At 42.1% G+C, this 12,258-nt stretch overlaps 1 protein-coding gene across 8 annotated transcripts in view; it reads right to left on the bottom strand.

Annotated features, from left to right (window-relative positions):
* The window catches only part of DGKI (diacylglycerol kinase iota), a 441,829-nt gene that overhangs the window by 286,295 nt on the left and 143,276 nt on the right, over positions 1-12,258 (bottom strand). For 7 of the 8 annotated variants that reach the window (XM_086689190.1, XM_086689223.1, XM_086689216.1 and 4 more), the window contains exon 2: positions 3,659-3,767. The exons of the other annotated variant lie outside the window; for it this stretch is intronic. In XM_086689190.1, coding sequence (XP_086545316.1) covers positions 3,659-3,767 — 109 coding nt within the window. The remainder of the gene's footprint in view (positions 1-3,658; positions 3,768-12,258) is intronic. 8 annotated transcript variants of the gene reach the window in all.

Raw genomic sequence — 12,258 nt, 5'->3', positions numbered from 1 at the left:
CAATGCACCGCATGTAGAGATATTGTGAGGAAACAAAGCAAAAAGTGAATAAAATAAACAGAATTAGTTCAGCTGAAAAGATGAGCATGACCTGGCAGAGAGCCAGAGGAAATCTCGACAGGAAACAGCAATTTCCACGTGTCTACTGTTGTCAACCGGAGGCTGGGGCGCCATTCTGAAGACGCGACTAGTCCCCACACATCAACGTTCAGACTTCTATCCCAGACATGCATGGAGGGGCAGGCTCGTGCTCAGGCGGCAGGAGTGAATGTTGATGAAGGGTCACCGAGAAAATGAGATCATGTGAGACAGGGAATCCTAGACGTCATAATAACTATTTGAGCAAATCACAGCAAGAGAGAAGTTTTAGGACCTTGAGGAACAGCTAAAAATAAGAGAGAGATAGCATGTATCACTGAGCAGGGAAATGAGAACATGAATACTTGACAGAAACTATTAAGTTTGTGCACCTAACACGTAAAACTGACTCCTGCAACAGTATACACCTGGCCGAAGTGCACAGGTGCCTATGGTCTGGGCTCACCAAGCCAGTGCCCTCCCGCGTCTCAGGCACTCCCACAAGCAGGCTGCTCTTCAAAGCCCTTTGCACAAAAATCTTTAGGAAAGAGCTGTGCCTCTTTGAAAGACTTTGGCACATATATCAGAGTCAAAACAAGGGCCCCTTTGGGATTCTATAACAGGTAGGAAACATAGGGATTAAACTTTTAATTCCAGCTTTAATTCACCCTGATTTGTCTTGCGTCTTCCGATGCTCCGTGAACAACTTCTGTATCTGTTTTCTGACTGGTGACACGCAGAGAGGGGAGTTGACCTAAGTCAGGGGGTCATGGTCCTACAGGACTTTGAGATGACCCTGGTCCCCCTAAACCTGCCTCCTCATTTGGGAGACTGGTACAAGGCTCCAAGCCAAAAGCAGAGTTCAGTGAATAGTAAGAGTGAATAAGTGAAAATTGATCCTTTCAATGACTTTAGTCCAGAAAAGTGGGCTGGTAGAGGGAACAGACAGTCATGCCGCTTTTCTACAGGGAGCCAGGCAGGGCTTGGGACAAGGGAATGGCAGGACTGGTCAAGCCAGTGGCCCGGGCTTCCACTTTCAGCAGAACAAAGAAAATCCTGGCTCAGCAACTTGAACAGAACGGCAAACTACGGTGACCTAAATGAAACTGGTGAAAAGCATATTTGTTAGGAAAAGCCAAAAACTGTGAAGCAAGGGCAAGTCTTAGCACAAAAAAATAAATAAATAAAAAAAAAATAAAGGTGTCTAAAATGTTTTTAACAACCTGCTTCTTCCTCCCTTCTGAGAAAAATGTTCTTCATGATCATAACAAGGAATTGTAGTGTTGGTCACTGTTTGGCTTCTGTTCACTAATAGCAATAACAGCCCACAGTTCATTAATTTTTTTTTCAGAGTCAACATCTTTACAGCTCCTTACATGTCAGATCTTCAAATATGCCCTCAGATGGAGTGTCTAAAGAGGAGGATTTCAGTGCTCTCTCCGTTGTTAAACATCCCCAAAGTGTTTCCTGCCATGCCATGATTTCACCAGGGCGCCATGACAGGGCGCCCACAATCAAAGGGAACAGAGGAAGAAAGAACTTAGTTCCTACTCGCTCTTCCCCCGCTGTGTAGTGCAGCCTCCCACCACTAGCCCAAAATACCATTTTGATGAAATATTAGAGTGCATACATCTCTACAGGAATCAGAAAATAATACCTCCTTGCCAAGCTTCGGCTCAAGCAGGACACTTCTTTTTAAAAGCCTTTTCTGGTAACTATTTCCACCATCAAATAGGGATGGAGCATCCTTCCTGGCACTCCCTGATGCTGGGCTCCTCTATTCTAGGTATTTTTGCTGTTGCTTTCTTCTCTGCTGACTGTATCCTAAGCTTCTGGAAGGCAGAAACCCCATTTTCCTCACCTCAGAATCCCCAGGAAGCAACAGAGGCCCTGGCACAAAGCAGGGGCTCAACTGGGTGATGAATTAATGAATTCGTTGATTATTTTTTTTTCTGATTAAATAAATCTGCAGGCTGCACAGTTTACAAAGAACTTGCACACTTACTTCCACATCTGATCCTAATAACACCAGGAAGTCCCCCTTGGGGAGGGGCCACAACTGTCCCCATCTGTAGATGAGGATGCTGAGGCCGAAAGAGATCAGTGACTTCAGTGATGTCACACAAGGGGCAAAAGGATTTAATGACTTTTGCCATCTAAATGATTTAAACTCTCCCTCATTAGAATCTTGCCCCCCATAGGGTCCTGCTACTTTAGGTCAGAAGACTGTCTGGGTTTCATGAATGTGAAACTAACTGACTTGGGTCCCTGATTCATAACATTCTCATCATTAGTCCAGGAAATGTTGTTCTCTGATCTTCTTCACCTGCTTGTTTACACATTTAATTCTTTTTAATTATGTAAACACTGGTACCAATAAATTCTATACTCTCTCCTGGTTTAAGAGTTTATTAAGTAATTTTCCTAGAATAAAGGGAAATTCCAGGAAAGGAGCATTCTTCCTGAGTGCCCATTCAGCACGCACAGGTGATACTGGAGCATTCTCAGGGCTGTATCAAGGAAGAAGCTGCATCTCAATCAAGTCCAGTCTTCTGCCTAGTACTTCATGAATGCAGGCAGCCTACATTGGCATGTGCCCAGAATGTCAAATAAGAATGTCAGTAAGTGTGTTCTTGGGAGAGACAAAGAATTGTTTTAATATAAAAGGACGTTAAATCACGACATATGGGCTAAAAATAAAAAATTAAATGAATGAAAAACAACTCTTCTCCTTTCCCCCATCCCGCCATGCGCTTTCATATGGGAGAACGTGAATTATCCCCATTGTTCAACTCAACTGAAAAATGCTAAACAAAAATCACCATCAAGACCAGACTGGAAGAATTTCAGGGCAGCCCTCCTCCACCTTCACGCTGTTCCCTATACTCATTCCTTCAGGAAGAGACAAAGCCTTTCAGGCCACAGTTATAGATGTTTTCACCAAGAACTTGAGTCACTGAACACCCTCACTAAATGTATTCTAACTAGCTTAAGAATTTCAGAATGCAATCTTCAGCTCAAGGTAATAGTTTCTGTGGATGCGTTTTTGGTTAAAATTGGCTACTATACCCAAACCACTTTTACAAGACCAATCTACCTTTGTGTTAGGGGAAGAAGTATATCAGACAGGAGGGCATGAAGTGCCTAAAACATAAAGTGAAGTCATCTTTTGTCAGGAGGGGAAAAAAGCACCAAAAAAGAAAAGAAGGTAGCTTGATCTGAGGAAATCAAACTTAGATTCCAGGATGTTGCTAAGGGGATGCTCTATTCATCATCAACTTGGCAAGAACCAATAAAGCATGTGCACAGAGGTACTTTTCATCGCACAGCTGCAAACCCAGGCAGTAGCGCTTCAAATGATTCATGAAGTTTTTATTTTAGTCTGAAACACATCTGATTTCATATAAAGGAACTATGTTGCCGGGAGTTTGAGAATGGAGCTCTGGCCTAGGTATCTGAAGATTGATCAGTGAGCAATACTGAAAATTATTAAGTCTTGCTTTGTAGCCATAGGGATCTTAAGAATGAGAAAGACACACATGCAATTGAATTATGTTTAGATGAAAAAGCCAACACCTACACTCCAGTCCAGAGTCGCTCTGGGCTCCTTCGCTGGACCATTTGCCACAGGAAGGCTGAGGGGATGTGCAGGAGCCAGGTGCTGCAGGCCTGCCCGGGAGATTGCTTTCCTGCAGCCAGAAGAAAAAACACAAAGAAAAACCAACATCAGAAGGTAAACAGAGCTAAAAATTTCCCCTGGAGTAAAAACAACGCCTGAGTTAGTCTTCTGCATGCAAAAGCCTTTGCAAATGTATTGGAGTCTATGTCTCTAAAGTGTATGGTGTATGGTGAAGATACTGGGTGGCAAGTCTCAAAAGACAGGGAGATTGAGGGGACCATTTGGGGGTCAATGTTGCTTCAGGACCAGAAATGGAATTTCTAGATGCCCCTATTCAGGGTAGAGGGCAGAATGCAGGTCTCTCCGTTTACAGAAAAAGACCTAGGGCTTGGATGGTCACAATACTTGGACAATTTTAAAGCTGCCAGAGACTAACGGCAACAAAAGCAGACTCAGGGAGTCTTCTACTGAAATTCCTCCATTTCCCAACAAAGTGCTCTCCAAGTTGGTCAGAGCTCCAAATTCAGCCTTGCTCCTCTTAAGAACATCCTCCCTCATCCTTGCAGAGGACTTCTGCAGATAGCTTGAGATTCCAAATGGGAAAAGACTGATTTGTATCTGGCAAGAAATGGCACACGCTGAAAGACCAGTATCTCACCAAGGCCCATGGAACAATAAAATCAAAATATGTTGCTTAGATTAGGTTTGTTGAATGGAACATAACAAAGTGCAGGTCAGAAAGGAGGGAATAAATCAGGAGAGGTTGAGAAAGTCAGCCCTGACCTTGGTCTTCAAAGATAAGAAATAAGAGGAGTTGTTTTAGCTTTAGGGTGAAGGGAAGGGAGGGTAGATGAGAGCCTGGTGGAGAGAATGCAAACAGCAAGAGAAAGGAAGAAAGTGGCAAGATCTTGTGGTATCATCATTAACAATATAGGTTAAGTTTCTGAACGGCTCCATGAAAAATGCCAGACAAGGGTCTCAAGCTGAAATATAAGTGCTGATTCACAAATCAACTAAGTGGCTTCCTGGAAAGGAGAGTTTTCCCTTTACTGGAGTGTCTACAGGTGCTTATTAAGAATTACCTGAACTAGAATCAGGTGGGTCTTGTGACCCTGCAGCTGAGCCTTGAATAGGTCTACGGGTGAGGCCCGGGAATCTGCACTCACACATGCTGCCCATGTGCTTCCTTCTGTGAGCTCAAGTTTTCAAATTGCTTATTGGAGTGTGGAAGGGCTTTAATCTAAAGAGGGTACGAAATGAATTTCCCTCAGGCAAGTGAAACTTAGAACTTAAGAGACTGATTCGCTGAAGACTGGAAACCTATCCCTCAACCAATGAACAAACACCAAGATTATCTCCCCATCCTCAAGCCAATGAACTTGCTGCTCAGACTCAGGCTAGACTCCCTGCTCTTTGCACTCCTGGCCATAAAAATAGCCTACTCCAAACTGGTAAAGGACTCACCTGTAGCCTGCTACAGTTTTCATATCCTGAGTTGCAACTTCTCTCCTATTCCCAAATAAACTCAATTTCTGGTAATTCAAGCTTGCCTTGGTTTACCTCTTTATTTAGGTTGACAAGAGCAAGTACATTTGTGTAGGTGGGGGAGCACTAACTTACCCAGGCCCATTGAGGGGGAAGCCCTAAAGAAAAGCATCAGCAACTTCATTACGCACTTTACCCCCATTAGCTCTCAGCATCCTATCTCACAGGACGTGAACACTGTAGTAAGAATCTGCCATCTTGGACACTGGACCTGCAGACACATGGGGTCCCCAGGGAGCCCCGGATCCTCAGACTCCTTTACCCATCTCTCTATACAGAGGAACAAGGCTACAGATGGGGAGATGGGGAAAAGGAAGGCAGTGATAGCCCAATGTACAGTGAATCCCATAATGACAGAGCCAGTGGAGGGAAAGGAACTTGCCCGGGAAGGGGAGAGGAATAAGAGCAAAATGTAAAAGCTCTGTTGGAATCTAGAAGCAGATGATATCTCTTTTCTGTTCACTGATCTCTGCAAACTCCACCCAGAAATGGAATTTGTAGTTGACCAAGATAAACAGTAGCCTCAAAACCCAACGAAAGGCTTGGTAGAATCAACAAAAGAATCTAAGATCTTGCAGACACTGATAAATGGCCAAGTATGTCTAAGAGCTCAGCAAGTGCCTAGCCCTTTTTCCCCCTCTCTTATATTCCCACACAGGAAGTCTTAGAAATAACGTAAAGGGTTTTAGTAGTCGGAAGTCATCACATGAAGCTTGCCTATAGCCTACTTTCAGAAGCTCTGCCTGGATAGCACACAATGTAGTTGCTTTATGGAACCCCCCAAAGAGTCATTACAAGTATGTAGACCTTTAATGAAACCCTCTGATGACACAATATTCCCTTTCCTCCCTTTCGTCAAGGCAAATAATTAACATCAATTTTGGCCTCTTCACTGACACCAACTTTTTTGAGTTCCCAGAGCTAATTCCAAAGATGGCACATAGGTTGGGGGTAGGGAGCGGGAGTGGCTGGGGTTCCCCCAACATCAAGTGATTCTCGGACACCAGCAGGGTGCCCAAGAATTCAACACAATTCTGACACTATCTACCCAGAGCTAGCATCAGATTCCACAGGTTCAGAGTTCAGGCCTACAGGACTGCACCCATCCCCCACTTCAGACGCCAGTCTCAAGCCCCAGGCTGTGAGGCTTCTGGCCAACCAGCTACAGATTGGAGGGTCCAATGATGTCCTCCTTAGGTTTGATTAATTTGTTAAAGTAGCTCACAGAACTGATGTGAATGCTTAAGTTACCTGTTTATTAAAGGATATGATAAAGGATAGGTATCAACATTCAGATGAAGAGATACAGAGGGTGAAGTATGGGGGAGGGGTGCAGAGCTTCAGTGTCCTCTCCAGGGGCCTCTCTCACACCTCCACACACATGCTCACCAAGCCGAAAGCTCTCTGAACCCCATCCTTTTAGGTTTTGATGGAGGCTTCCTTATATAGGCATGATTCATTAAAACATTGGCCAGTGGCAACTGATTCAACCTTTGGCCCCTCTTGCCTCCCCAGAGGACTGAAATTTCCAACCCTCTCATCACAAGGTTGGTCCTCCTGGCAAACAGCCCCCCACCCTTGAATGGGGTACAAAGTCACCTTCGTTAACATAACAAAAAATACCTTTTTCACCCTTATCACAGGTTCCAGGAGTTGTGAGCAGAGATCCATAGATGAAGACCAAATTCATATGAGAAATATATATCTAGTCATTCAGATGGCTAGATATATATTTGTCATAAATCACAATATCTCAGCCCTTCACCCCAAAGTATTTTCCATTCCACCAAGCAATAGGAGAAGAACACTCAAGATTCTTATACTGTGCTCCTTCATGGCCCATGCATTTTTCTCCACCTGGGTTCAAGGAACTTCTGTAACATTTTTCTTTAGGACTTTTCTCTGGCTTTGAAGGAGCTGGTATGTGATCCTAAGTCACAGCTTTTGTCCCAAGAAAATGAGATCTCTGCGGAGTCAGAAATTACAAGTTCCACCTTGGATTCCTTAACACATAACCTAAATTTAAGTGTTCTAACAAAAAATAACAAACGGTGCCGATGCTCAAGGCCTTGGAAGAGCTGAAGAATTCCTAAATCTTGGGTAAATGAGAAAAATACAAGTCCTTCATCTTTTCACGAACAGTCCCAGAGCTGGGATCGGAATAAAAAAGAAGAAAGGGAATAAAATTCTCCTCGCACAGTAGAAACCACAGGACAAATGAGTCTAACTCACCAGAAGTTGCAGACTGACTGACCACCAAAACCTACGTTCCTAATTAGAACAGACAGGAGGGCAAACTGCTGAAGTAATTAAATCAGGGTGCAAGGGAGGCGTGCGTCTCTTGAAGAGCAACGTGGCAGTAAGAAGACATCCAAACCTTCAACCCGACTAAGCCCTGCAGTGAAATCACAGCCAAAGTGACACTCTTCCCCAGCCTGTGAAGAGAAACGATTAAACAAGGGCTTTTGCTGGTTATCTATTCCTCACTGTGGATGCAAATTTAAGGTTGGTTTTCCATAACATTAATAGAGGAAAACCGTGTATCTATGACACAGAAAAACACTTAGTAGAAGGAAAATAAGTAGGAAACATCAAAGTGGCTCCAAGTTCCTAACTGTAAATGGGCCTTACAAGAGGATATCACATAAGAAGAACAGGGAAAATATCTGTAGGTACCAAACCAGAGTAGGAAGTAACTTCTGATTGTAGCTTTCTCCATATTTCTCAACAACCACGTGAGAAAATCCTTTTCTCTAATAGCTCATGTAGGTATACACATTTTGTTCCAAAATACAAAAACAATTTCATCATTTATCAGACCTCAAATAAAATTAGTGTAAGTTATTTTTCTGTGTGGGTTCGTCCTGGTTGTAGAAAATGACATTTCAGAGGGGTAGCATTTGGGGCATGTTGAAATGGCAGGGGTTCTATGTTACAATATGCTCCAGTAAAAAAATCAATGGGGTTTCAACTTATTCTTTCCTTCTGCCCAGAATCCTCCCAAGCCTACAGTCAGTGAAACAGTGAAATGCCAGCAATCCTTCCTATTAATTTTGCAACAACACTTTGTTGGGATGACTATAATGGCAAAAGAATCTTTGAAAAGGAGAACTGCAATATTAAGTGTGAAGTAGATACGAAAAGAAAATATTCTATAATGCAGTTTCAGGCGCACAAAGTCACAGTTAATGTCAATTACCTGCCGTGAAAGACCTCTAACATATTTAAAGTATAAAAGCCATCATACATTTTAAATAGCATTCTATTATTTCCTTTACTTCATTCAATAAGACTACAAACTCCTAAAGGACAGGGCTCAATTCATCTACTAATCTTATTACATTCTAGCCCAGGGGTAGACCCAGCATATATTCAATAAATGCTTTCTGAGTTAATGAATGAACTTGACCAAAAAGCTAAGCAAAACAGCTTGCTGATTAGATCAGGGATTGAGAAATCTGATTAGGAAGATTTGAATTATATCCCAGGCTGTGCGTTTCAGTGATCTACTTTCTGGAGAGGGCCAGAAATCCTTCAAAGCTGCTCTTGAAAGAAAAAGGCAGAAGAGGTAGAACTCAGGGTTAAGAAGCCTAAGAGACCTCAAAAAGGCTTTGTGATCAACGTAAAATAAAACCCGAATGGTATAACATTTGTAAAGGGCATAGGAGAGTGTTAATATTTTTGTAATGTATTCATTGAAAGAAACATGCAGCACAGGCTCTTCATGAAGATAATTTTTAAAAATTTACGGGAAAACATGTAGGTGGGTATTCAGCCGGGACAGCCTCTAATTATCCATTTTGCAATTTTCTCTCAACTGGCTCTGGTTCCACTCTGATTCCAAGTTTATATGGCTCCCATATTCAATCCATCCCCATCTTGCCCACTCCCTTTCTGGGAGATTCTATGAATAGAATAGCATGAGGCCCCCTTCCTGCTGAGCAAAGAAGCACCAGAGAATTAGGAAGTCTCCTGAGATAAGCAATTGACACATTAGAAACTGGTGAACTCATCTCTTCGTTTTAGAAAAGGCAGCAGCTGTCTAAAAAGGTACTCTGTACCTTGGTTTAATTCCCCCAAATGCCTCAAGAGGGATCTTAATCATTGTGTATGTGTTGGTGTGCTTTTTTCCATATGCTATTTTGGCACTAACTTTGTTTATATTCAAAGCAGCCCACAGTGCTTCTTGGTTGATTTACACAAGCTGCCTGCAATGTTAAGGATAGTCCACATGATAAAAAGAAAATTGTCCCAAGCCCCACACAAACTCCAAGTATCCCACCAGAGATTTACTTAGGGGAGCAAACCTTTTGTAATTATTTGAGCCTAAATCCCAATCCATATTACATATGAACTCAAAGTAGTTTTTGACAATTTTAATGTGCATTGAAGTTTTCAAGAACGTAATTACTATTGAAACAGAGGTTCTTTTTCGTTTCCTAAGGGTTCTAAGTCATTTTAAAAAATTGCTTCTGGTATTGAATCTTCAATACAGCATGCCTGTATCACTTTATGTTTATAGCAGTTATTTTCAGGGTGATTCTCCAAGAGTGGTGTTCAACCTTTGCCTGTGGTGGAGCTTGACATCACTCTATTTAAAAGCCTTCCAGGTAGTTCTAATGAGTATCCTGGGCTGAGAAACACTGTTCTACATAAATGTGCAAGCATGTGAGTACTTCATTATGTCTGCAAATGTGACTAAGCCCTGGCATTTACACATTGAAATATATTCATTCATCCAACAATGTATTTACTGAATGTCTGTTTTATAACCAAGCACTATTCTAAATGTGTAAGATGCATGAATGAATAAAACAGACATAAATCGCTGCCTTTGTGAAGCTTATATTCTAGCAGGAAATACATTTTGCCAGGTACAGAATCATTTCACATATCTTACGTACTCCTCACAACAATGAGGGAGGTAGTTTTATTATGCCCTATTTTATAATTAAAATAAAAATGATAGTACAGAATGGTTAAGCTGTATGTCCCAAATCACACAAATAGAAAGAAGTCCCAGTGGAATTTGAATCCAGGCGTCTAGGGGTGCCTGGGTGGCTCAGTCAGTTGAGCAACTTGGCTCAGGTGGTGATTTCATGGTTTGTGGGTTCAAGCCCCGCACTGGGCTCACTGCTGACAGTGAAGAGCCTGCTTTGGATCCTCTGTACCCACCACCCCCCCGCCTCTGTCCCTCCCCTGCTCGCATGCACTCTCTCTCCCTCTCTCTCAAAAATAAATAAACATTAAGAAAATTATGGATCCAGGCATCTAAATCCACATTGTACATACTTAACTACGACACAGCTCATACTTTTACGAAATTTTGATAGCACACACTACATAGCAAAAGAGACTTACAAGACAGCTAGGCTCTTACTATGCCAAATCTCCAATTGCCTCACTTATAAATGTCCCACCTCCACAAGAGCATAAGCTTCTCCTAGAAAGAGGCCGGTCTGGGAGGATTCAAGTGTACAGATTAAGAACACACTTTACCTTACCAATCACCAGCTATGTAGTCAAATTGCTTGAACTGTCTTAGCCTTGGCATCCTTTTATGTACAATAAAAACAGTATTACCCAACTCAGGGAGTAGCTGAGATAGTTTTAAAAAGCAGTATGCAGGATGCTTGGCACATAGCAGAAAGAAAAGGAAAAATAAGATAAAAACAGAGAGGGAGGAAACCGTTAGAGACTCTTACATACAGAGAACAAACTAAGGGTTGCTGGAGGGGAGGTTGGGGGATGGGGGGGATGGGCTAAATGGGGGATGGGCATTAAGGAGGGCACCTGTTGGGATGAGCACTGGGTGTTATATATAAGTGATGAATCACTACATTCTACTCCTGAAATCAACACTACACTGTATGTTAGCTAACTTGAATTAAAAAAAAAAAAGCAGTGTGCAGGATGCTTGGCACATAGTAAGCACAAAAAATAGTCACTGCTATTATTATTCTCACACATACTGGCAGCCCCACAGCATCTAGCCAAAGCTAGGTAGATAGTAAATCTCTGAATAAATATGTGCTTTTTACTTGATTCCTCTCAAATATTCCAAGTTCCCCGGACACTTCTGTTCATTCAATAAACATTTAACAAGCTTCCATTATGTGTCAGGCAGTTCGAAGGGGTTATTTAAACAGAAGGTTCTTCTTCTAGTCATGGTAAATAATTCCACATTTGCCAAAGGAATCGTTCTTTCCCCACAACTTGCCTACCTGCCCAGTGCAAAATTAAAAAGCACCACACTCTCCCCTAAGACAAATTTACCAACATATTTTTTAAATGCCATTAAAATTATTTATTTAATTATCTTCATGTAAATGAATGCAATGCCAAAAAAGGCATTTTTGTGTGTGATTGAATCTGTAAAGCACACTGGTTACTAAATGCCCCTGAGAACCTGGGAACTCATCTATTAAACAGGATTTATTTCCCAAGCCTAATTCATCGTAACTACATTCCTAAGGCAATGCCAGCATGGACTTGTCATGAGATGTGGCAATAAACCTCATTTTTTTTTTTTTTAATAAACCTCATTTTCAAACAGGGAGAGAGATTTCTCAACTGGGATCCATCAGCAGTTAATGGCATTCTTCTGAAGGTATCAGTTGAGGGAAAAAGTAAACCTGTGCATGGAAAAAAAGTAATCATACTGTTACGGGGTGAACCATGACCTTATTTGCAGACCTCAAGTTAAAATGAGGCCATTAGGGCGGGTCCTAATCCAATACGACTGATGCCTTTATAAAAAGGGGAAATGTGGACACAGACACTCACACGCTGAGAAAACCATGTAAAGATGATGACAGAGACCAGGGTGATGTGTCTACAAGCCAAGGAAGACCAAGGTTGCCAGCCAACCAGCAGCAGCTCAGGGAGAGTGGTCCCAAACAGATTCTTCGTCACAGACCCCAGAATGAACCAACGCTGCCAGGACCTTCATCTCAGACTTGTAGTCTCCAAACTGTGTGACAATATATTTCTGGGGTATTTTTAAAGTTTATTTA

Source organism: Puma concolor, chromosome A2 (assembly GCF_028749965.1).
Source record: "Puma concolor isolate L17-30 chromosome A2, mPumCon1.1.hap2, whole genome shotgun sequence".
In the NCBI taxonomy this organism is placed as follows: Eukaryota; Metazoa; Chordata; class Mammalia; order Carnivora; family Felidae; genus Puma; species Puma concolor.
This window is presented reverse-complemented; position numbering and strand designations above follow the sequence as displayed.